This window comes from Zophobas morio, unplaced genomic scaffold (assembly GCF_036711695.1).
Source record: "Zophobas morio isolate AGI-343-1 ecotype UQ-CSIRO unplaced genomic scaffold, CSIRO_AGI_Zmor_V1 ptg000023l, whole genome shotgun sequence".
In the NCBI taxonomy this organism is placed as follows: domain Eukaryota; kingdom Metazoa; phylum Arthropoda; class Insecta; order Coleoptera; family Tenebrionidae; genus Zophobas; species Zophobas morio.
Genome location: NW_026972128.1, coordinates 6,548,362 through 6,576,133, shown reverse-complemented (window position 1 = coordinate 6,576,133; position 27,772 = coordinate 6,548,362). Strand labels below are relative to the sequence as shown.

The 27,772-nt window shown below is 29.1% G+C and overlaps 1 protein-coding gene across 1 annotated transcript in view; it reads right to left on the bottom strand.

Annotated features, from left to right (window-relative positions):
* LOC135134705 (phosphofurin acidic cluster sorting protein 1) overlaps positions 1 to 27,772 on the bottom strand; it is a 41,785-nt gene that overhangs the window by 11,124 nt on the left and 2,889 nt on the right. The window contains exons 3-5 of the mRNA XM_064063475.1: positions 9,203 to 9,985; positions 1,490 to 1,695; positions 1,069 to 1,438 (exon numbers count right to left, since the gene is read on the bottom strand). Coding sequence (XP_063919545.1) covers positions 1,069 to 1,438; positions 1,490 to 1,695; positions 9,203 to 9,985 — 1,359 coding nt within the window. The remainder of the gene's footprint in view (positions 1 to 1,068; positions 1,439 to 1,489; positions 1,696 to 9,202; positions 9,986 to 27,772) is intronic.

Here is a 27,772-nt window from a genome sequence, read left to right as displayed (position 1 = left end):
AAAACTTTGAAAAATCTAAAAATTGAAAATCAAGAACTCGGAAAATTGAAGAAACGAAAAAGTGAAAAATCGAAAAATTAAAAACTGAGAATTTAAAAATCTAAAATGTGCAAAATCGAAAACACGAAATATTCAAAATTAAAGAAATCAGAAAATTGGATAATTAAGAAATCCAAAAATCATAAAATTGAAAAATTTTAAAATTGGAAAATAGTGGAACTGAAAAATCAAAGAGTGAGAATTTTAAAAATTAAACAAAGAAAATTACAAAATTGAAACAAACATTGAAAAAATAAAGGAAATGAAAAAATGAAAAATTGTCATCTAAAATTGGGAAATGAAAGTTAAAAAATCAGGAAAATGAAACTGAAAAATCGAAAAATTGTAATATCGAAAAATTACAAAATTGAAAAATGCAAACCGAACAATTAAAAATTTTAAAAAGTGAGAAATAGAAAAATTGAAAAAAATAAAGAAAATGAAAAAAAAAACAAAAATTGTGATATCAAAAAATTGGTCGAAGGTAAATAAATCCAGATTTTACGAAAAATGATAAGATTTGGTTTTGTGAATCGTTCTTGATTTAAATAAATACAATAGACTGTCCCATTTATTTTATTTATTTTTTTTGAGTCATCAAAAGTGACGAGAGGATTTATTCCACAAAATTTTGAGATAACCTCATCAATTTTTTGGAAGGGGATAAACGAATAAATTTTGATTAACGATTTACCATGGTTACGATAACCTTAAAACAGTTGCAAGATTTCAGGCATTCGGTTTTGCAGTTTCAAAGCTAAATTGTAAAATGTTGTTACACAATTTTGATTTTTTTCCCAAAATTCTAGATGCTTGGGAAAAAAATTGTACACGGATTTATAACATTGAAAAATCTGGTAACTCAGAAAGTAAAAAGGTAACATAGCAGAAACAATATAGTTTACAATTCACGCGAAATGGGCCATTTCTCACTTGCGTGATCTGCATTTGCCGCATATGTAAGAAATGACTCCATTCCACACGAATACGCAAGACAACGAATGCATAAATAAATAAATCTCGTCTTACGTTTAAAAATGGTACGAAAAGCTGACTGGAGTCATCCTGGCACGTCAGCATCGCTTCTCCGAGAGGAAGTTGGGCAATCGGCGCCGACGATGGAACCGATAAGTATCTCTGTAATCTCCCAGTGAGTTCATCAATTTTCAATTCCTGATCGGTGGGAAACAGAGATGCGTATCCTTGATCGAGATTAGCGAGATGTCTCGTTAACCCGCAATTACCCACCGGAACAATGTAGATTCTCGTGTAATTCAACCATTCCGGCGGTTTACTCGACAACAATTCGACGTAAGGACGGATCACCCAGCCAATCAGGGTGTCTCCTCCTATCAATACTAATTTAACAAAGCTTCCCGGCTTGGCACAGCTGTTGCAACTGAAATTGTACAGTTAATTATTGTTTGGGTTTTCGGAGTTGTCGACTCACTATTTGTGGATTTTGTTGAATACGGCTGTGAGGACTGCTTTGACTTCGACTGATGATAATGGCAGAAAAATACGATGATGGGTGAGTCGGGCTGATAATGGTCCAGTAATACTGTCAGGGCCTGTGATTAATACAACTGCTTCCGGAAGAGCGGTTTCTTCCAGAGGGAGGACTCGAGTGACTTGTTCGAGAAATATTTTTCGCGCCTAGGCAACCGTAGCGTCAGTGTACATTCCCAAAAATTGTATAAAAAAAGAAAACAGAGGCGGACTGATTCAAATATTATTTCCTGTGACAATATTTTCCCATTAATACTAGCAACATTAAATAATGTTTCTCTTAATAACAATAATACTTAATAAATTTGAAGTTTTTCTTCCTACCAACTTGGCAGTATAAAACCTTCATTCTTTCATTTATTTAATTCTGTGTTCTACTTTACAATACAGTCGAATTTCTATTTATCTAAGTTGATAAATTCAATAAAATATCGTTAACGGAGATTTTGTCAAACAGTATGATTTAGATAACCACGACAAATATTCGTAAAATCTGGGCAATAAAAAATATCGTTTTTTAAAACACTCTATAGTACACTTCCAACCTTCCCTGGTAATTGATAAAGGAACACATTTATAGCCCGATAAATATTCCAGATGTTTGCATTATACAACATAATAATGAAAGTACTGCCTATACTATTCGAGATTAAGAGTACAAAGGATTTTATCATTTTGGAGTAATAACAGCTGAATTAAAAAAAAAACTACCAAACAGACATTTCGTCAAATTTTTTCGACGAGTAGAATTTTATTTAGGAACTAAATTGTCATGGGAGCAAAATCTCGACGCAAATTACATTATAGAGTCGTAAACAAACTTTAGTAATAAAAAATGGCCGTTAATGTCAAGTGTCAAGAGATTTGCGTATTGTAAAGGGTGTGCTGGATTTAGTCATCTTAGGACTCTCGGTTCACTGTCTGTCAAGGCTATTAAGCCTAAATAACTATGCATTGACTACAGCATGTAAGAAACTGTTCCTTTAAACCTTTAAACGTATTTATTTTTGTTTAAAATTCGCTATTGCTACTTGACAGAATAAGTAGTAGCTATTTGACGCTTCATGATACTCCAGAATTTTCAGCATTTGAAAAGGTCGATCGACAGCTGTTAGGCAGTTGAGAGAAGTGCTTCTATTTGCATTAGTCATCTTTGGTCAAAACACTAGTCATCGCCACAAATAAAAGTCTCAGAACTATTACGATCAGATTTAGTTCAGGTAAAAGTTACAATAAATTTTTCTCCGAAATTGCTGCTATTTCTGTTCTGGATAACATTCTTGTTTGATGTGTGGTGCATGCGATTGCAAGTCATAACCGATACCGCAACAAATATTGGTTTATTGGAAAGTAGTTTTACAGTCTTGTGAAGTTCAACGGCCGATTTAAAGAATTGTAAAGGTCTTCGATTGCACAGCTTCTGCAGTTTATATTTACATACAATTGACGATAGCTTTCACTGCATTTATTATTTATTTTTGAATACTTGAATATTATAAAATTAACCGGGAATTAAAATGCAACTACGGTGTATAGCTTTCAAACGACGTACTCTATATATCTGAAAATAATTTTAAATTTTAGCTCTATTAGATTGTGCCAAATATATTTTTTAAGAATGCATAATCTTAAATTTGCTAAAACAGAGTTTGTTTTAAACAATACTACTAATGAAACTAATTTAATTTAGAACGATTGATGGAAAAATAATGACAGTAAATCTCGAGCAATGAAGGAGATTATGTATAAATTAGGTGAAATGAATATCATTACCAATGAAAATTTTTTAGTGAAAACACCTTGCTAACGAAAATAAAACGAATCAGAGTTGATTGTGAAAGTTGTAGGTGGTACTACTTGACATCACAGCATTCTGTCAACGTTAAAAATTTAAACCGTGCAGTAGAATTTAGTAGGACCATGTTCCCTTGCCCTTCGATTTTTGAATTTTTAATTTTTTTAATGTTTGTGATTTTTGATTTCTCAAACATCCGATTTTTCGAAGTTTAAATTTTTCAACTTTTGATTGTTTACATTTTTTGATTTTTCAGTTTCTCGATTTTTAATTTTTGTTTCTTCAATTTCACAGTTGTTTTTTTTCAATACTTCGACCTTCTAATTTAATATTTTAAAATTTTTTTCGATTGTTCAATTTCTGAATTTGTCAAATTTTCGTTTATTCAATTTTACGATTTCTCAATTATTAAACTCTTTAATTTTTCAATTTCTCGTATTTTTATTTTTTGATTTTTCTATTTTAGTTTTTCAATTTTTAATGTTTTTCGATTATTCAATTTTTCAATTTTACAAATTTTCGGTTTTATAATTTTTAAATTTTAGATATTTTAATATCTAATTTCTTCAATTTTTCGACCTTCTGATTCTTAATTTTTTTTTCGTTTATTCTATTTTACGATTTTCGATTATTGGAGTTCTTAATTTTTCAATTTCCCGTGTTTTAATTTTCATATTTCCCGATTTTTAATTTTTCCATTTTCCCCCTTTTTCAATTTTTTAGTTTCGTGATTTTCGCTTTTATCATTTTCAGACATGTATTTTAATTTTGCAACTTTTCGATTTATCAATTTTACAAATTCACGATTTTACAATTTTTCGATTTTTTAGTTTCCGATTTTCATTTTGTAATATTTCGTTTTTACAGTTTTTAGAAAGTTCAGTTTAGAATTTTTTTTTATTTTTAGTTTCCTGATTTTTAACTTTCCAATTTTACAAATTTTCGGTTTTATAATTTTTCAATTTTAGATATTTTAACATCTAATTTCTTCAATTTTTCGACCTTCTGACTCTTTATTTTTTTTCCGTTTGTTCTATTTTACGATTTTCGATTACGGGAATTCTTAATTTTTCAATTTCCTGTGTTTTAATTTTCATATTTCCGGATTATTAATTTTTCCATTTTTCCCATTTTTCAGTGACTTCATTTTTCAATTTTTAGTTATGTGATTTTCGCTTTTATAATTTTTAGATATTTTAATTTTGCAACTTTTCGATTTTTCAATTTTACAAATTTATGATTTTACAATTTTTCGAGGTTTGGTTTTAATTTTTCATTCTTTTTCGATTTTTATATTTTTGAGTTTTTATTTCTTCAATTTTTTGATTTTTCAACTTCTGAATTTTTCAGTTTTTCGATTTTTAAAATTTTACAGTTTTGCAATTTTTCAAGTTTTTAATTTGCGATTTTCATTTTGCAATTTTTCATTTTTACAGTTTTTAGAAAGTTCAGTTTGGAATTTTTTTGATTTTTAGTTTCCTGATTTTTAACTTTCCAATTTTACAAATTTTCGGTTTTATAATTTTTCAACTTTATATATTTTAATATCTAATTTCTTCAATTTTTCGACCTTCTGATTCTTAATTTTTTTTGTTTATTCTATTTTACGATTTTCGATTATTGGACTTCTTAATTTTTCAATTTGCCGTGTTTTAATTTTCATATTTCTCGATTTTTAATTTTTCCATTTTTCCCATTTTTCAGCGACATCATTCTTCAATTTCTTAGTTTTGTGATTTTCGCTTTTATAATTTTTAGATATTTTAATTTTGCAACTTTTCTATTTTTCAATTTTACAAATATACGATTTTACATTTTTTCGAGTTTTAGTTTTAATTTTTCGTTCTTTTTCGATTTTTATATTTTTGAGTTTTTATTTCAATTTTTTGATTTTTCAATTTTCATTTTGCAATTTTTCGTTTTTACAGTTATTAGAAAGTTCAGTTTTGAATTTTTTTGATTTTTAGTTTCCTGATTTTTAACTTTCCAATTTTAGAAATTTCGGTTTTATAATTTTTCAATCTTGGATATTTTAATAACTAATTTTTTCAATTTTTTGACTTTTGAATGTTTAAATTTTTCTATTTTCCAGTTTTTCGCGTTTTAATTTTCCATTTTTTCAATTTTTCAACTCTTTCATTTTTCAGTTTTTTGTTTTTTTAATTTTTCGACCTTTTGATTTAAAATTTTCAAGTTTTTTCGATTGTTCAATTTTTAAAGTTGTCAGCATCTCAATTTTTCGTTTATTCAATTTTACAATTTTTCGACTTCTTAATTTTTCAATTTCTCCTGTTTTAATTTTCATATTTCCCGATTTTTCATTTTTCTACTCTTGCCATTTTTCAATTTTTTAGTTTTATGACTTTCGTTATTAAAATTTTTAGATGTTCTATTTTTGATTCTGAATTTCTCTATTTCTAATATTTCGATTTTTAAATCTTACAATTTTCCAATGTTACGATTTTACAATTTTTCGTTTTTACAGTTTTTAGAATATTTAGTTTTGGATTTTTTAGATCTTTAGTTTTCCGATTTTTAACTTTTCAATTTCACAAATTTTCGGTTTTATAATTTTTCAATTTTAGATATTTCAATATTTAATTTTTTAAATTTTTCGATTTTGCACTTCTTGATTTTCAATTTTTTGCTTCCTTAATTTTTCAATTTTTCCATTTTTCAACTTTTGCTGCTTAAATTTTTCGATTTTCCAGTTTCAAGATTTTTAATTTTTCACTTTTTCGAAATTTCGAAATTAAATTTTTTGCAATTTTTCAAGTGTTCAATTTTTCAGTTTTTTCTTTCTTCAATTTTCCAACCTGTCGATTTTCATTTCTTTTTCGGTTGGTCAGCTTTTTTTCCTCAATTTTTCCTTTATTCAATTTTCTGATTTTTCGATTATTTGACTTTTTAATTTTTCAATTTCTCATGTTTTAAATTTTTCCCCATTTTTCAGTGACTTTCCCAATTTGCTCAAGTTTTTAGTTTTATGACTTTCGCTTTTATAAATTTTTTATTTTGAATTTACAATTTAATTTTACAATTTTGCAACTTTTCGATTTTCATATTTTACAAATTTTACGATTTTTAGACTATTCAATGTTTATTTCTTCTCAATTTTTTTCATTGTTAAACTTCTGAATTTTTCAATTTTTCAATTTTTCCATTTTACAGTTTTCCAATTTTTCGATTTTCATTGTGTAATTTTTAAGTTCAGTTTTGGTTTCTTAGATTTTTAGTTTCCCGATTTTTAATTTTTCAATTTCCCGTGTTCTAATTTTTCCATTTTTCCCATTTTTCAGTGACATCATTTTTCAATTTTTTAGTTTTGTAATTTTCGCTTTTATAATTTTTAGATATTTTAATTTTGCAACTTTTCAATTTTTCAATTTTACAAATATACGACTTTACATTTTTTCAAGTTTTAGCTTTAATTTTTCGTTCTTTTTCGATTTTTATATTTTTGAGTTTTTATTTCTTCAATTTTTTGATTTTTCAATTTTCATTTTGCAATTTTTCGTTTTTACAGTTTTTAGAAAATTCAGTTTTAATTTTTTTGATTTTTAACTTTCCAATTTTACAAATTTCGGTTTTATAATTTTTCAATCTTAGATACATATTTTAATAACTAATTTTTTCAATTTTTCGAATTTTAATTTTCCATTTTTTCAATTTGAATTTTTCTAATTTTCAATTTAATTTTTTTTAATTTTTCAGTTTTTTGTTTCTTTTATTTTTCGACCTTTTGATTTAAAATTTTCAAGTTTTTTTTATTGTTCAATTTTTGAAGTTGTCAGCATCTCAATTTTTCGTTTATTCAATTTTACGATTTTTCGACTTCTTTATTTTTCAGTTTCTCCTGTTTTAATTTTCATATTTCCCGAATTTTCATTTTTCTGCTCTTCCCATTTTTATATTTTTTAGTTTTATGACTTTTGTTTTTATAATTTTTAGATATTCTAATTTTTGATTCTGAATTTCTCTATTTCTAATATTTTACGATTTTACAATTTGTCAAGTTTTAATTTTTCGTTATTTTCGATTTTTCTATTTTACAGTTTTGCAATTTTTCGATGTTTTAGTTTTCGATTTCCATTTTGCAATTTTTCGTTTTTACAGTTTTTAGAATATTTAGTTTTGGATTTTTTAGATCTTTAGTTTTCCAATTTTTAACCCTTCTATTTTACAAATTTTCGGTTTTATAATTATTCAGTTTTAGATATTTCAATTTTTAATTCTTTAAATTTTTCACTTCTTGATTTTCAATTTTTTGATTGTCCAGTTTCAAGATTTATAGTTTCTCATTTTTTCGAAATTTCTAATTTAAATTTTTTCAATTTTTCAGTTTTTTCTTTCTTCAATTTTCCGACCTGTCGATTTTCATTTTTTTTTTCGATTGGTCAGCTTTTTTTCTCAATTTTTCGTTTATTCAATTTTCTGATTTTTCGATTATTTGACTTCTTAATTTTTCAATTTCTCATGTTTTAATGTTTCCCCATTTTTCAGTGACTTTCTCAATTTGCTCAATTTTTTAGTTTTATGACTTTCGCTTTTATAAATTGTACATATTTTAATTTTTTATTTTGAATTTACAATTTAATTTTACAATTTTGCAACTTTTCGATTTTCATATTTTACAAATTTTACGATTTTTGACTATCAATGTTTATTTCTTCTCAATTTTTTCATTTTTCCAATTTTTCGATTTTCAGTGTGCAATTTTTCGTTTCTACAGTTTTGGTTTTTTAGATTTTTAGTTTCCCGATTTTTAATTTTTCACTTGTGTGATTTTTCGTTTCTTCAATTGTGCGATTTTTTTTTCAGTTTTACAATTTTGTTATTTCCAATTTTCCCATTTTCAGTTTTTCAATTTTTCGATTGGTCAGCACGGGTATGGAAATTAATGGATGCTGTTGTTGCACTCGCATTATGATCTGCAACGTCATTTTCGACACGCGTGCTTTTTTCAATTATTTTAATTCATAACATTTCCAGTGGAGGCAACACCTAAAATTTTCATAACAATTAATAAATAATAGAATGAATTATTAGAGTTGGCGTTGCCTGTCAAACTTTCAAAAAGTGTTTTACAAGTGATTAGTTAAACATGTCTACATTGATTTACGTCAAATTGAAGTATCACCCAAAGTTGCTTGAGAAATCGAAAAATCACAAAATTATAAAACTGCTAAATCCTAAAATTAAGGAAAAATAACAACGCTAAAAATCGAAAAATTGAAAAAATGGAACATTAAAATATCTAAAAATTAAATTAAATATCGTAAAATGTAAAAATAAAAAAATATAATATCAAAAAATGTAAAAACGAAAAATTTCAAAACCTAAAAACTGAAAAGCAAAAAATCGAAAAAAAAATCAAAAATTGAAAAATGGAAAAAATTGAAAGCTCGAAAAATTGAAGAAACAAAAAACTAATAATCGTATAAGCGAAAAATTAAAAAATCCAAAAATCGCAAAACTAAAACTCGAAAAATGCAAATCAAAAAACTGTAAAATCAAAAGACTGCGAACCTAAAAATCGAAAAATTGAGAGTTTGTCGTGATCAATACGCACGGATGCGGAATTTAATGTATACTTCCAACGACAACAGTTTTCAAAAGAAATTACCACATCCATCCGCAATACTACAACAATTTTTTAGAACGCGATTATTCAAGAAACCAAACTTGTTACTTCGCTCTTTTCAATCGACATCGGCTTAATGGGCTTTTTTTGTGTAACAAATAGGAAACGGAAGTTTTCAGCAATAAAAAGTTTGAAGCCGCTCAACCCAACAATCGCGGCCTCTTTCCCGCCCGACTTCCTTCTTTCAGTCCGCCCCTGCCCAAAACCGAACTCACCGTAACCACTTCCGGCACCGGAACGTCCGAGCTCACGCTCAGCGAGTTCTTCTTCTTGCCCGAAGAAGCCGACGACCTGAACAACTTCGACTTCCTCTCGCTGAACTCCTGCATCAAGTTAGTGAAGTCGCTGTCTCCCGACATCTTCTGCCTCGACGTGCCCGACTGCTCCCTCGGCGGCGACCCCGTCTGCGGATCCGACTGCACCTCGGGGTCCGTGAAACAGATATCCGCGTTGCCGTCGCTGCCCGAGGCCTTGTCGTCGATGAACTTCTCGGTCTCGCTGCTGTGGGCCGGGTTGGAGTCCAGCAGGCTCTTGCTGCTGCTGAAGAACGGCCGCAGGCTGGGCTTCGGCGTGCTGGAGATGGACATCGTGTCCTGCTCCCCGGGCGAGTCCTCGTCGCAGCTCAGCGATTCGAGTTCCTGAAACAGCGCCTGGATGTCGCTGGGGTTCGACAGGTCGGCGCTGCGCCCGCCCTCGCTGTCCGGCACCCTGAAGCGGCGCAGCAGAGAGACGAAACGTTGCTTCAGGTTGTGCCGGGCGTGGGGCATTTTCGTTCGGATCGGCTCGCTGTCGGACAGGTCCGCGACTTCTTCCTCGCCTGAGCTGATCTCGTCATCGTCGTCGCTGAAGTCGTGGTCTCGGTCCGGTTTGTGTTCTTGGTCGACGGGTGTCGAACTCAACTGGAGCACGCTGAGGCGCGCTATGGGACCTTTGTCTTTGTCTTTGCCGCCGCCCTCGGGGAGCATTTCGAGCTCCATGTCCATTTGTCTCTGTAATACCTGCAAATAAAGGGTTTTATTTGTTTCAGGTTGTCAAAGGTGGATAAGAGGCGATAAATCGATACAGTATTGAGAGAAAATTTTTAAGGCGGAGAGAGCAAAGCAGAACAACGCCTAGAACGTTTTCTAGTCCAATAGGTGGGGTGTGAGGAGCAATTAAAAAGTAGTACATATTGTAGATAAAGTATACCAATATAGCACAGCAAACTAGATAAGGGTGATTCAAGAGTAATAACGAATCTAACCAATCCGAAGATGCAAGACAAAATACATTTCAGGGGTTTCCTAGATTTATTTTTCAATGTATCAAAAATATTAAACATAGTCGAATGATTCGTTGTGATTTTTCTTGAAGTGGCCATGATTTCATAAATTAATAAACATGTTTCAGCACTTTCTACTGCTATCTTCAGAGCAAAAACGTCAAGAACAAGGAAATGCATTGTAACAAATAAAAAAAAATCATTTTCAAACTGCATTTTTCGAAAACTTAATCCGGAACCATTAACACTATCAATTTTTCAACTCCCGTATGAATTTTTTGAGCATTCTTCGAAATTACACAGACATTTTCTTGTAGATTTTGGCTTGCAGAAGTTATCTTCAGCTTGATTTCTTCTAAAATTTCAACAATTTTTCCACAATCCTCAAAAGGAAAAATCACAATTTTCGGTGTATTTAAAAAACCCCAATATCAAATTGAATTTTTCGAAAATTTTGGTCCGACACCATGTGGCACCAGTAACATATTGTTTTTCGAATCAGCTCGTCCAGATCTATTTCGCCGAATTTTTTTTAGTATTTTTTGGTAACTTTTCTAAAATGTCAATTTTCCAATGATGTATGAATTTCTTGAGCATTACTGAGCACCTTTCGAAATTACACGGACATTTTTCTGTGGATTTTGCCTTATAGAAGTTATTTTCAGCTTCATTTCTTTTAAAATTCGGACAATTTTTCCACAATTCGTAAAATGAAAAATGACAATTTTCGGTGTATTTAAAAAACCCCAATATCAAATCGAATTTTTCGAAAATTTTGGTCCGACACCATGTGGCACCAGTAACATATTGTTTTTCGAATCAGCTCGTCCAGATCTATTTCCCAGAATTTTTTTTAGTATTTTTTTGGCAACTTTTCTAAAATGTCAATTTTCCAATGATGTACGAATTTTTTGAGCATTATTGAGCACCCTTCGAAATTACACAGACATTTTTCTGTGGATTTTGGCTTATAGAAGTTATTTTCAGCTTCATTTCTTTTAAAGTTCGGACAATTTTTCCACAATTCTTTAAAATGAATAATGACAATTTTCGGTGGATTTAAAAAACCCCAATATCAAAATGAATTTTTCGAAAATTTTGGTCCGGCACCATGTGGGACCAGTAACGTTGTTTTTCGAATCAGCTCGTCCAGATCTATTTCCCAGAATTTTTTTAGTATTTTTTGGCAACTTTTCCAAAATTTCAATTTTTCACTGATGTATGAATTTTTTGAGCATTATTGAGCACCCGTCGAAATTATACAGACATTTTTCTGTGGATTTTAGGTTATAGAAGTTATTTTCAGCTTCATTTCTTTTAAAATTCTGACAATTTTTCCACAATTCTTAAAACGAATAATGACAATTTTCGGTGGGTTTAAAAAAACCCCAATATCAAATTGAATTTTTCGAAAAATTTGGTCCGATACCATGTGGCACCAGTAACATTTTGTTTTTCGAATCAGCTCGTCCAGATCTATTTCGCCGAATTTTTTTTAGTATTTTTTGGCAACTTTTCCAAAGTTTCAATTTTTCAATGATGTATGAATTTTTTGAGCATTATTGAGCACCATTCGAAATTACACAGACATTTTTCTGTGGATTTTGGCTTATAGAAGTTATTTTCAGCTTCAGTTCTTTTAAAGTTCGGACAATTTTTCCACAATTCTTAAAATGAAAAACCACAATTTTCGGTATATTTAAAAAACCCCAATATCAAATTGAATTTTTCGAATCAGCTCGTCCAGATCTATTTCGCCGAATTTTTTTTAGTATTTTTTTTGTAACTTTTCTAAAGTGTCAATTTTCCAATGATGTATGAATTTCTTGAGCATTATTGAGCACCCTTCGAAATTACACGCACAATTTTCTGTGGATTTTGGCTTATAGAAGTTATTTTCAGCTTCATTTCTTCTAAAATTCGGACAATTTTTCCACAATTCTTAAAATGAATAATGACAATTTTCGGTGGGTTTAAAAAAACCCCAATATCAAATTGAATTTTTCGAAAATTTTGGTCCAACACCAAGTGGCATCAGTAACATATTGTTTTTCGAATCAGCTCGTCCAGATCTATTTCGCTGAATTTTTTTTAATATTTTTTGTCAACTTTTCCAAAATTTCAATTTTTCAATGATGTATGAATTTTTTAGGCATTATTGAGCACCCTTCGAAATTACACAGACATTTTTCTCTGGATTTTGGCTTATAGAAGTTATTTTCAGCTTCATTTCTTCTAAAATTCTGACAATTTTTCCACAATTCTTTAAAATGAATAATGACAATTTTCGGTGAATTTAAAAAACCCCAATATCAAATTGAATTTTTCGAAAATTTTGGTCCGGCACCATTACCATGTAATGTTTTTCGAATCAGCGCGTCGAGATCTATTTCCCAGAATTTGAGTATTTTTAGGCAACTTTTCTAAAATTTCAATTTTTCAAAACCTCTTCCATGAATTTTTTGACCATTTTTGAGCACCCTTCCAAATTACACAATAGTAGATTGTTTTATTAGGATTAAAAGTGCCATTTTTTGCGACGAGCAAATTTTGCATTTGCGAGGCGGAGCGAAGCGAAGCCGAGCGGATGCAAAATTGCGAGTCAAAAACTGACTTTTAATCCGAATGAAACATACTACTTTTTCGCCAGCCAAAAAGTAAATCTCAAAAAAATTTTAACTTTTTAAGGCTAGGATTAAAAAAAAAAATTAATGCTAGGATTAAAAAGGCAAAAATGACGTTGTTACTTTAGTAACGCAACTTTTTTTTACTCTCACAAAAACGTCAAGTTTTCCGTCCAAAATTGACGTTAAAAGTGACATCTTTTAAGACGGCTGGCGAAAAAAGACATTTTCTCGTAGATTTCGACTTATAAAAGTTATTTTTGACTTCATTTTTTCTAAAATTCCAAGAATTTTCCAGAATCCTTAAATTGAAAAATGCCGATATTTGAGATATTTAAAAAAATGCCATTATCCAACCGAATTTTTCGAAAATTTTGGTCCGGCACCAAGTAGCACCAGTAACATGTTATGTTTTTCGAATTAGAGATCTATTTCGCAGTTTTTGGCAACGAAAATATCATTTTTCAATATCCCCCGTTTGAATGTTTTTACCGTTTTTGAAAATCCTTTGAAAATAATTATTAAAAAAACATTTTCTTATAGATTTCTTGAGCTTCATTTTCTAAAAAAAATAGAAACATTTTCGAGATATTAAAAAAAACTCCATAATCAAACCGAATTTTTCCAAAATCTTTGTCCGGAACCATTAACACATATAAGGAAAATTATTTCAAATTTGTAATTAGGTAATGAAAATTCTACATATTTAAGTTTATCTTTTTTCGTGACACCTACGTAAAATACGTCTGTAAAATTATTATTTTTAATTTTCTTTCGTTTTAAAGCTTCTTTGAAACATTTTTTCATGATATTGGCTCATTTTGCTGGGGCATTTTAAGAGATTTGGCAAAAATGACGTCTTGGACGAGTCAATTTTCTCTAATAGAGTGAAGTCCATTAAAAGATTTTGTTGGAAAATTATTACCTTTTTCGGTTGTTTGAACAGATGTAATAACCATAATTTCAAATTTTTCACAATTTTAAAGCCGGTTTCAACTTTTTTTTGAAATTTTTAGAAAATGTTTCCCTTTTATGTCGAAAAACTTTGAAAAATTATAGCATTTTGCTGAGCTATTTGATAATTTATCGAAAGTCTTTTCCAATTTTTTTCGCTTAACCAAAAAAACCCAAAAAATTATTTTAAATTTATAATTAGGCAATGGAAATTCTACATAACTTTGTCATTTTTTCATGGCGCCTATTTTAACTTCTTTTTGAATTTTTTGAAAAATGCTTGCCAGTTTTTTTCGATTCTTTGAATTTGCTATAAATTTATTATTAAAAAAAACATAGCAAAAACGACTTCAAATACGTAAATCTCGGAAATATTGTCTGTGAAAATTTTAGATTTTTTTCCTGTTTGACCAGATGTAAAAGGATGATTTGAAATTCGAAATTAAACAATTCAAATTTATTATAAGCTTATATTTTTTTCATGTTATTTGCTTTTATTTCATACTCATTTAAATTTTTCGTTGCGATATTTTTTTTAATAATTTGATTTACTTGGCCGTTTGAAGAAGTGGACAAAAAATGACATCAGATGCTAACTTGGTTAAAGCCGGTCTGAACATTTTTTTGGAAAAGTTTTGGAAAATGTTTCCTTTATGCGGTAATTATTTGAAAAATAAAAATTATCGAAACAATGAGTTCAAATTCGTAATTTGGAAAATATTCTGAATACAGTTGTGTTTTTTATTTGTATGGAGTCTGTTTTAAGTTTTTTGAAAAATGTTCGGAATAATTTTTTTCCATTTTGCTGGGTTATTTGATGATTTAGTAAAATTGATTTTAAATATAAGATCCAGGGATAATTGTCTACAAGACATCATTTTTCTCTATGAATAAAGTCCATTAAAACATTTTTTGTTGTTAATTTTTGGGAAATTGTTTTCTCATTTTTTTCCGGTTATCCGAGGTGATATAATAAAAGTGTTTTCAGATGTCTAATCAAACTATAATGGTGCATGAGCTTGTCGTTCTAAATTTTTTTGGAAATGTTTTCATTTCTTCAACAATTTTTCCAGAATCGACAAAATGAAAAATTGCAGTTTGAGGTATTAAAAAAATATATTAGCAAACCGAATTTTCCAAAAATCTTGATCTGGGAACGTACACTTTATGTTTTTAGACTCAACTCGTCGAGCTCTACGGCCCAGGATTTTTTGAGGATTTTAGACAACTTTTCAAAAATCACAATTGAAAAAAGTGTAAATTGGCATTTTAAATTTTGTGTTGCTCGACTTAAAAAATTATAAACTTTTGAAAAAATATTTGGAAAAAAGTCGTCTTCATTTCCAATGAAAAGCAACAATCACTTTTAACAACAAAAATGTATTTATTCAATATAACAATGGTTCAAACACCCACATTAAAACATCTAGTGAGACTGATTCTATGGCTTGTCTAATTTTATCTTCCATATGTTCCACGCTATTAACTGGAGTTCCCAATGCACCTGTTGGTAATCCCACACCCTTCCATGATACGAGTAATGCGCAGGAGCACAGTCCTGTTGAAATAATAAATTTTATCCAATTTTCAAATTCAAATTATTGAGCAACAATGGCAAATTCGTTTGAATAAATTTAAATTGTCTCTAAAAAAATATAGGGATCAACAATTCAGCTTTCCAGGATCCCACACGAACGTTCCATGATGACTCAACAACCACTTGTAGTTATTTCATTAAAATTTCAAAAGTAGTTCGTACGTGTATGGTTTCTCAGATATTTGTAAAATTGGTGCACAAATTTTATTTGTTTGAACTAAGCCACATGTGTAGAGCTTAAAACATTAAAAGAGCACGTGACGCCATCAATTTTTTATAGGAAGAGACGTCACGACGATCTTATGGCGCACTTAAAGTTTTCCATAAATTAGCTTGGAAAATTACCTTTCCAAAAAACTTCCAACAGAGACGAAACACGAGAACTATTATCAGTATTATAGTCATTGGAATATTAATATTCAGAGTCTTAGAAAGGCGTTGAAAATTGAACTAATGTTATTACAGTTATCAAAAGCATGTTGCTTAGTAACACGCCAACACATGGAACGCGGATGGGCGTTAGAAAAAAAAACATACTTCAGAACGTTGTGTTAAAATTACAAATCAATTCTCTATTCACGGCGTTTTTTTTTTATTCAATATAAATTATTTGTTCAATGGAAGACACATAAAACCGTTACGGTATTAAATTTATTACAATTTTTCGACATTTCTTCAATAAATTTATGAATGTATTGTTAAAAACCAAAACCATTTGTAGTGTAACTATTGATTATAAAACTCTTTCCCAGCTCCCATCCCAATCTTAAATTAAGATGGCTCGCTTCTCTTTAATACCTTATCTCGGATTTTTACCCTTGAAAAAACTTGAAAACCCTTGTTCTATTATAACCACCTCACTAGTTGGCTACTTTAATCAATACTCACATCAATCAGATACACCCACAGCCCTTACTTAAATAACTAGAAATGTTTCCAGAAAAGGTATCGTCTGGTTGAAAATAAAATGATTCGGAGCAGGCTGCGTTTACTACACTACCGCAAAGGATTATTGATTTGAAAATGACACGTGGTTAACCACAAAAATCGCCTCAGACAAGAATATCGACGGACCGATTAATAAAGTGTAAAAAACTACTGATACGGAAAATAAGAAACAATCTATTGTTCAGTTCAGGTGTAGATGGCTACCGATAAATTCCACAGTGGATTTCCTACACAATATCAAGGGCGATGTTGTCAGGTTGGTCAAGGCATGAAAGAATTTTATTTTTAAACTTGAACGAAACTTCGCACAACGCACATTATTTGAATCAATACGGAAGGATTAGTTGTAATTAAGAAATTTTCAACACAAAAAAAATAATCTTGGAAAAGCATGTTCAAACAGTTTTTGCTCGAAATTTGATTCGTAATTTGAGAAATTTCGTCTTAATGCATTAAAAAATAATGACCTTTTAAAACAGTCAAATTTTAGTTTCTTATAACAAGCGATAACTGAACACATTAAATCATCATTGATTAAAAAAAATGAGGTGTGGATTTTAGAAGTTGTTTTTCATTTTTAAAAGCGAACTTCGATTTTATACGTATAGATGAGTACACGATACAATTACCAAGCATTATTTTTAAATATTTTATAAGTTATGTCACGCCAATAAATTTTTATATATGTATATATTTTTTTTAATAAAACAAAATATGCTCTGAATTTTAAACTAAAAAATGTATTCGAAGTATAATAATGGTTCTAGGATTTAAAATAAGAAACCACAAAACTATTTAAAATAATCAAGAATTGAATGTAAAAACCACGTCAAGAACACGTTTTCGTTTTAAGTCTAAATTTATTTAAGATAAAAGTGAGATAAAACTGCTAATCTTAAGGCAGCAATATCATAAAGTTATTAAATATCAATTTTATTATCCATTCAATTTCGATTAAAATAATGAAAATGGTGGTACACAGCACGTATATTTTTAGAAGTACAAAGTACGGAAAATGTAATTGAATACATTGAACGTGCTTTTCGTAAAGTAAAGTGCGTCTAGTTGTATGTGTGGATTTTTCATTCAAACGTAGCAACCACTTCACTGATCGATATCAAATTTGTCAGATTTGAATATCAGGTTTTAGGGCAATACTACGAAAAAGAATCTGTAATTTCATATTACAGCGTTCCACCATTTTAATAAAATATAGTTTTTAAATCTTATTCACAAAAAAAATAGACAGTTTATAAACTACGAGTGCAGGAGTATCTTATTTTATTAAATTTAAATAACATTTACTACTGTAAATTTTGGAGATGACCATCCCATTATTGGTGGGGCGGATTAGACAAATTTTGGTTAGCGTTTTACTATCTACATGATATTCCTAACCTAAAAATTGTATTTTCTAGAACTACTTATAACTCGTTAATTTGTTTACAAAATTACTTATGTACCTACTACATCACATAAAATTTCAATTGAAACGGTTATTTTTGATCGGATACTTAATTTATCGACTAGCAAATTGCAAGCAGAATTTGTTGTGACGCAGAGTTAATTGGACTGAAACATTGCCAATGATTTTTTACTTTTTAAGCGATATTTCTTAACGGCACCTCAGCAGGAAATGCAAGAAAATTAAAGCTCAGTTATATTTCGTAGAATACAATTTTTTATTTATAAGAAAACTATTCTTGTTTGATTAGCTGACGGTGACAAAATTTAAAGGTTTACAAACATAGTCCGAAGTTCACTACATTATATACACAAGATTATTTAAAAACAGGTTAAATTTCGACTTCTGTTGGTTGAACTAAAACGATAACCAAAATTTGCCTAGTCATCCCTACAGGATTTAAATTTTATCAAATATCCGTAACATACTTGTACTTGTTTATGAATCCGCCTTGAAATTTTTCCCGAGGCAAAAAAATCGAAATTGCACAGCAACCTTTTACAATAACCAAAGGTTAGAACAAAAAATAGTAAAATCTAATGTCATAATTTTTCCTAAAGAAGCAGGATTAGTTGGACTCTGGTGTCTAATTTGTTACCATTCAGACTTGTAAAACATATTTCTATTTTTAAAAAATTGATCGAAGGTAATTTTGACGGAACGTCTCTTGCCACGAGGGCGTAAATTCCAAGGGGACGCAGTCCGTACAAGTGCGGAAAATATGAAATATATATAAAGCAGGCAACCAACGGGAAAAAAGCTTTTCGAAAAGTCGAAAAACTGAAAAATTAAAATATCGAGAAATCGAACAATCGAAAAATTGAACATCTTAAAAACCGAAAACTCTAAAAATCGGGAGATCGAAACATTAAAAAATCGAAAAATCCAAAAATTGATAAATTCCCAAAATTAAAATGTTGAAAAACTGAGAAATCTAAAAATCGAAAAGTTGAAAAATTTTAAAAATCGAAAAACCGATTTGTTATGAAACGGAACCGAAAAATCCTAAAATCAAAAAATTGAACAATCAAAAAACCTAAAATTTGAGAAAATTGTAATCAATTAAAATATTGAAAAATTGAAAAATCTAAATATCACACAAATCGAAAAAATTGAAAAATTTAAAAATAAAAAAATTGAAAAATCGAAAATACGAAAAGTCGAAAAATCTGAAATGGAGAAATCGAAAAATCCAAAATCGAAATTGAAAAATTCCAAAACTGAAATAATGAAATATTGGAAGATCAAAAATTGAAAAATCGAAACATTAAAAAATTGAAAAACTGAAACATCGGGAAACGAAACAAAAAACCGAGAAATCGAAAAGTCAAGTCGAAAAATCTAAAAATTGGGAAATCGAAAATACTAAAAAGTCGAGAAACTGAAAAATCCAAAATTTAAAAGTCGAAAAATTGGAGAATCGAAATATGGACAAATCTCAAAACTGACATATCCAAAAAAAATTGGAGTATTAAAAAACTGAAAAAACGAAAACTTGGGAAATCGAGAACTGATATGACGAAAAATTGGGAAATCAAAAAATTGAAAAAGCGAAACTTGGAAAAATTGAAAAACTGAAACATCAAAAGAGCGAGTAATCGAAAAGTCGGGAAGTCGAAAAATCTAAAAATTGGGAAATCAAAAATATTGAAAAGTCGAGAAACTGAAAAATTGAAAAATTTCAAAACCAAAAAATTTGAAAAATCGGAAAATGAAAAAATCAGCAAAAAGAAGCATCAAAAAACTTAAAAATCGAGAAATCGAAAAATCTAAAATTTCAATATCGAAAAACTAAAAAATCGAAAAAGCAACAAATCGAAAAACTGAAAAATCGAAGAAAAATTGAGGAATCGCAACATTGAAAAATCGACACATCAAAAAAGTCGAAAAATGAAATATTGAAAAATCTCAAAACTGAAATATCGAAGAAAAATTGACGTATTAAAAAACTGAAAAAACGAAAAATTGAGAAATCGAAAAATTGAAATATCGAAACTTTGAAAAATTGAAAAACTGAAACATCAAAAGATCGAGTAATCGAAAAGTCGGGAAATCGAAAAATCTAAAAATTGTGAAATCGAAAATATTGAAAAATCGAGAAACTGAAAAATTGAGAAATCGAATCTATTTTAAAAATTGAAAAATTAATAATAATAAAATTTGAATATCGAAAAACTAAAAAATCGAAAAAGCAAAAAATCGAAAAACTTAAAATCGATATATGTATTGGAAAATTCCAAAATTGAAATATCGAAAAACTGAAAAATTGAAGAAAAATTTAGGAATCGAAACATTGAAAAATCGACATCATAAAAGTCGAAAAATGAAATATTGAAAAATCTCAAAACTGAAATATCAAAGAAAAGTTGAAGTATTAAAAACTGAAAAAACGAAAAATCGGGAAATTGAGAAATCAAAAAATCAAGAAAATAAGAAACTGAAAATTCGTAAAATTGAAAAATCGAAAAATTTAAAAATCAAAAATTGAAACACTGAAACATTGAGAAACCAAACATCAAAAGATCGATAAACCGAAAAGTCGGGAAATCGAAAAATCTAAAAATTGTGAAATCGAAAATATTGAAAAATCGAGAAACTGAAAAATTGAGAAATCGAATCTATTTTAAAAATTGAAAAATTAATAATAATAAAATTTGAATATCGAAAAACTAAAAAATCGAAAAAGCAAAAAATCTAAAAATGGAAAAATCGAAAAACTGAAAATCGAAATATGTATTGAAAAATTCCACAATTGAAATATCAAAAAACTGAAAAATCGAAGAAAAATTGAAGAATCGAAACATTGAAAAATCAAAAAATCGACACATCAAAAAATCGAAAAATGAAATATTGAAAACTCCAAAATTTAAAAGTTGAATAAATTGCGACATCGATAATTCGAAAAATTGAAAAATTGGAGAATCGAAATATTGACAAATCTCAAAACTCAAATATCGAAGAAAAATTGGAGTATTAAAAAACAGAAAAAACGAAAAATTGGGAAATCGAGAATTGATATGACGAAAAATTGGGAAATCGAAAAATTGAAAATATGAAACTTAGAAAAATTGAAAAACTGAAACATCAAAGATTGAGTAATCGAAAAGTCGGGAAGTCGAAAAATCTAAAAATTGGGAAATCAAAAATATTGAAAAGTGGAGAAACTGAAAAATTTCAAAACCAAAAAATTGAAAAATCGGAAAATGGAAAAATCTAAAACCAAGAAGTCGAAAAATCAACAGATCGAGATATCGAAGCATCAAAAAACTTAAAAATCGAGAAATCGAAAAATCTAAAATCTGAATATCGAAAAATCTAAAATTTGAATATCGAAAAATCTAAAATTTGAATATCGAAAAACTAAAAAATCGAAAAAACAAAAAATCGAAAAACTGAAAAATCGAAGAAAAATTGAGGAATCGAAACATTGAAAAATCGACACATCAAAAAAGTCGAAAAATGAAATATTGAAAAATATAAAATTTAAAAAAATTGCGACATCGATAATTCGAAAAATCGAAAAATTGGAGAATCGAAATATTGACAAATCTCAAAACTGAAATATCGAAGAAAAATTGGAGTATCAAAAAACTGAAAAAACTAAAAATTGGGAAATCGAGAAGTTGAGAAATCGAAAAATCAAAAAATCAAGAAAATAAGAAACTGAAAATTCGTAAAATTGAAAAATCGAAAATATCGAAAAATTTAAAAATCAAAAAATTTAAAAATCGAGACGATGAAATGTCGAAAAATCTAAAACCAAGATTTAAAAATCGAAACATCGAAAAATTGAGGAATGAAACATCAAAAGATCGAGGAATCAAAAAGTCGCGAAGCCGAAAAATCTAAAAATTGGGAAATTGAAAATATTGAAAAACCGAGACACTGAAAAACTGACAAATTTAAAAACCAAAAAATTGAAAAAGCTGAAAATGTAAAAATCCAAAACCAAGAAGTCGAAAATCAAAAAATCATGAAGTCGAAGCATCAAAAAACGGAAAAATTGACAAATCAAAAATCTAGAATTTTAAAAATTGAAAAATGAAATTATCAAAAAATTGAAAAGTCTAAAAGGCAAAAAATCAAGAAATGGAACAATCGAAAAACTGAAGAATCGAAATACATATGTATTGAAAAATCCCAAAATTGAAATATCGAAAGTCGAAATATCGGAAAAATGGAGAATCGAAATACGTATTGACAAATCTCAAAACTGAAACATCGAAAAAAATTGAAGTATTAAAAAACTGAAAATACGAAAAATCGGGAAATCTAGATAGAAGTCGAGAAATTGAAAAACCAAAAGAAAAAAAACGAGAAAATTAATCGAAAAATCGAAAAATTTAAAAATAAAAAAATTGAACAATTGTAAAAATAAAAAAATCGGGAAGTTGAAAATTTGAAGAATCAGAAAATCGAAGAATCGAAAAATAGAATTGAAAAAAAAAACGAAAAATCCCAAAACTGAAATATCAAAAAATCGAAAAATCGGGAAATCGAAAAGCCGAAAAATCGAAAATTTGTTATGTATCTTCAATTTTGTTTTCTTTCAAAAATCTGTGGATGCCCAAGGTCAAAACTCAACACTCAACATTGTTGGCGGGGATGAGCAGACAAATTTAACATGCATACAACAATTTGACAACAATCGATCCGGTACTTTAGAACACATTATCTGTCTAATAAAAATCCAGACAGACGACAGGCAGACAGACAGACGGAAACGGGAGACCTATTTCTCCCTAGTCTAGGGGTCATGAAACGTCGAGGAAACATAAAGAAGCCAGTTGCCCGATGGACTCGAATAAAATACTTCCTTAGCTTACGCTCCGAAAGTAAAAAGAAACAAAAACTTTGATACCAGCGCAGCGGAGATAATTCCCACCTAGTGAAAGGTATAACCGGACGTTTCTAAATTTATCTTCGCAACATTCATTTACGTAAATTTGTTGTCAACATAATTATAGAAAACGCGATATAAATAAAATCTAAAATAATTTTTCGCTAGACAACAATCGTAATTATGAGCGCTGGCAACATTAAAGTAACATTTCGTTGAGGCGCATTTCACGAGCTCATTTCTTGCAGATGTATATTTTGACAGTGTTTGCTCATGCATACCGTGTTTGATTAGTAAATATTTTTCAACATTATCTGATGTTTGGTTTGTATTTTAAATAAAACACGCGACGTTTAGCAGATATTTATTTTAATTAACTCTCTTAAAATAAAACCAAGCGTGATATTCCAAGTATACATACAATCACGAGAGCATGTAAAAAAACCGGTGAATGAATTAAACAGTTTTTTGTATAATCTGAATACTTCCGAATTTATACAAACAACAATTCCAAGCTATACTCGAACTCGATATTGAATGGGACATAAAAACGTAAATTGTCGTTAATTCGCAATAAACCTTTGCGTGTAAGCAAACGAAAAATTTTCTCAAAAATACAACAGGATTGGCGAAACGGTTGTAGAAGTCTATAATTACTACTATTATTTTTACTATTTTTACCAGAGTTTACGCAAGCACACGATACACAAGTTGTAGCTAAGATACGATGTTTATTTTTTAAAAAACTCTTTGGGAACCGTGAGTGAAACGTATTTAGTATTCCGTTTTCAACAGGATTAATGCATAAAAATGTGTGCAACATTTTTCACGGAATGAAGTTGGGGAATTCACTGTAAAAATATCTTTCTTGTGATTGTTGGACGAGTTGCCAATCCCTCCATTTAGTTACAAGCTCACACGCGTTCAATTAATTTTCTTATTAAACATAAATCGTCTGCTAAAAAGTAAACAACGGATGACGTCAAGCCTCCAAACAGTCGATTTATTTTCATTTTGAGTGTGGTTAAATGTTTCCAAATAATATCAGCCAGAAGGTCCGACGACTTAAATTTGGTACAAGTATGCAATGATTGAAATTATGCAAACCGAGCATTATTGCTCATAAAATTTTATGACTACATATGTAAAATCGAAAATAATAATCAAGTTGTAGCCCCAATAAATAAATAATCAGTGATTTCCATAAATTCCTTAACATCTTACAACTTCATTCACTGATACCGTCTAAATAACAAGCAAATTAATAATAAATGAAAATTACTTTATGATGTACGGGTCAACAAGCAAAAATAAACAAAATGAATGAATGTATTCCATCAATTTAAGATTAGTATTCGTTTTTATGTACTATGTTTAGCTAATGATAATCAAAGCTAGACCTACACTGTCTTTTTTTATATTATTGAAAGCATTTATGTTTCTAGATTGATTTTTTTCAGAAGCGCATCATTTCGTGAGATTGTTTACAAAAATTCAAACACAACATACACACTTTTTATTTAAAAAACTGAAATGACGCACAGCTCTGACATTGTCAAATAACTTAAATATCACATAAATAACTTGTCACGTCGATGCATGCATGTTTGCAGTACATGTAAGCATTGTTTTACAATAGATGATATACAGGATGGTTAATTTTCTGTAACCCACTACTGTTTTACAGCAACTAATAATAATTGAAAAAATAATTCAGATTTATCATGAACATTTTTTATACTGTACAGTAAAAACAAGTTAATTTAATTTTAATTAAGGAGAATGTCACAATATAATCTTGACGTCATCAAACTTTTGGAAGGAATCAACAGATAAATTCTGATTAGTCATTTATCATGTTCATGACAACCGTAAAATGTGTAGAAAAGTTTAGAATAATTGGATTTGCAATGTATTTCAGTGGTCACTTAACTAGTTATTTTATTTTTGTACGGAGTGTAATTTTTATAGAAACAGAAACTTATCACACTGTCCACCAAATCCGATAAATTACATATTCAGTAAATTATAGATTCGTAATCTAATCATTATCATTTCTAGTTTATATGTGCGCCTGGATAAATGTAATATAAAACTTAACGAATGGGAAAATATATCACGCTACTAATTCTCTAATAATAATCAACACACAAATCTCACAATTATTCACATTCAAAATTAGTACAGACCGGTTTCATTTAAAGGCAAAACCGTATTTCCACCTCGTAATACGTCATAAATATTCACGTAGCGATGAATTGGTAGAACAAGAAACTTCTTTAAAATGATTAATAGTGGGTGTTAATGTAATTCCGGTGTAAACAATTTCACGCTCTAATTTTATATTAACTGACTGTAACTATTATAAATAACAAAACTGGACGAAACATGTTCATTTTGAATAAAAACGCAATAAACCCACAGATTTATTGATAATAAAAGTATGTAGTATATTGTAACTGAACATAAGTACAAGTACTTAAATTATGAAACACACTTCTAAAATAATTACCTACCACCAGGAGACCGACAAGACCCCAGTCTGAGGTCCTCATTATTTGCGCCACTTCCAAATGATTATAGACTTACTAATTTTCATCCAAACGATATTTACGAAATTTTTCCAAACAAAATACACCATGCACGCAGTTGGCACTAAATAACTCATATTTCTATAAATAAATCTAAAAGCTTGATTGTTTCATATTCAAAGAAATAATTGATTGTCAAATGCTTATGGTTTCCATTATAAATATTTACATTTTCATTTAAAAACTTCTTCACATATAACAGTTATTTAAAAAAACATTTTTAAATGTTTCGGGAAACTAAATATATTATAACACAATTTTTACTCGACACAAGAATCTCAGGTTACGATATTTTTACAGTTTACCTGTACAGGGTCATAAAGATTTTATCTGTGACATTAAAAGATACCAAAAAACGTAAAACGCTCATTCATTCACCACATTTCACGTTCTTCTTAGCAGGTCAAGAACTAGTTACACATATGCGCTCGTAAGTTTTTAAATTGCTAATTTTTTTGGCAAAAAACACAGCGGGAAGCGAGAATCTACTTTCAAGGAACACTAACTTGTTTAGCGTTTAAAAAAAGGACAGAATTTTGTTCGCATTTCAAAACTCTAAGTTTTATTTTCTTTTCAACTTGAACAGGCCATCCGGATTGGCGCGAACACCCTTAAGAGTACGATAAAAATATTGAAAAAATTACTTTTCCTATTTTTGGTGGAGATATGTGATCTTACATTTGAGTTTTTTGCTACGTTTAACAATGAAAAAACGGTTCAGTTATCGCAATAACTAATAATGAAACGTTTAGTTCACATTTCTGTTATCCATGGTAATGTTGTAGGCGTTGCTATTGTTATCGTCTTAAAAAATTAAAAGGTTTTCATGCATTATGTAAGTTCGGCGTTGCCAAATTTACTTTTATAAACTTATGACTGCATCGAAAAGAATTTAATTTTTTTCGCCCTTATCGACATTCTTTAACAATGTACCGTTAAGGGTGTTTGCGTCATTCCGGACAGTCTATATCTCCCAAAAGTTTTCAATAATCTCAACTTTTCAATATGAATTTTTAGCACTTTTCGAAAATTTAACTAAATACATTTTCTTGTTCAAAAGCGAAAAGTTTTTCATGCAATACGTATGTTCAACGTTGCCAAATTTACTTTTATGAAAATATAATTTTCTTGTTATCTACATTGAAAAGAATTTTTAAATTATTTTTTCGTATTTATCGACATTCCTTGATAATAACCGTTATGGGTGTTTGAGACATTCCGGAGAGTCCGTATATAATGACATTTTCTTGTACACCTCGACTTGTACAAGTCATTTTTGGCTTCATTTCTTCGAAAATACCACCAATTTTTTCGGAGTTGATAAAATAAAAAACAATTTCTAGGAAAAAAAAACGTTCATTTTTGTACAGCAAATTTTTCGAAGATCTCTCATTAACACTGTTTTTCAAAACAGCTCGTCGAGATCTAAATTTTTTGATGATTTTAGGCAACTCTTCAAAAATATCAATTTTTCAATATGGATCTTTTTACTTTTTCAAGCATTCTTCGAAATTTAACTCAATACATTTTCATGTATATTTTGACATGTAGCATGTAGTTATTTGCGCCTTCATTTCCAACAATTTTTCCAGAATCGATTAAATGAAAAATGACAATTTCCCAGAAATTTTAAAATTATCAAACCGGTTTTTTCGAAGATCTTGATCCAGGACACATGGTTTAATTTCTTCAAAAATCCAGCAATTTTTCCAGAATCAATAAAACGAAAAATGCAAATTTTCGAGAAAAAACTTTCATTTTTGTACACCAAGTTGTTCGAAAATTTTGGAACCGTTAATATTTCGAAACAGATCGATGATATCTACATTTTTTTACTTTCTCGAACATTTTTCGAAAATTACCTCAAGACATTTTTTTGTAAATTTCGAGTTGCTGAAGTTATTTTCGACTTCATTTCTAACAATTTTTGCAGAATCCATAAAATGAAAAACGACAATTTTGGGGATATTTTAAAATTTCATTATCAAACCAATTTTTTTCCAAAATCTTGGTATGGGACATTAACACCATGTTTCTCGAATCAACACATCGAGATCTATATTCCAAAACCCTCCTCCGATTTTTCGAAAATCTCGATTCCGGGTCATTAACACTTTATGTTTTTCAAGTCAGATCGTCGAGATCTATATCTCAGAATTTTTTGTGAATTTTTAAGCAACTTTTCAAAAATCCGAATTTTTCAATAATATATTTTTGACTATTTTTCAAGCATTCTTCTAAGAGATTTTTAGTAGATTTACACTTGTAGAAGTTATTTGTGGCTCTATTTCTTCGAAAATTCCAACAATTTTTCCAGAATCGAGAAAATGAAAAATAACAAATTTCAAGAAAAATTTCATTTTTACACCGAATTTTTCGAAAATCTTGGTCTGGAACCATTAACACTATTTTTTCTTATGATTTCTTTAGGCAACTTTTAAAAAATCTATTTTTTTTTTCAGTAGGTATGAATTTTTTTGACTTTTTCCAGCATTTTTCGAAAAT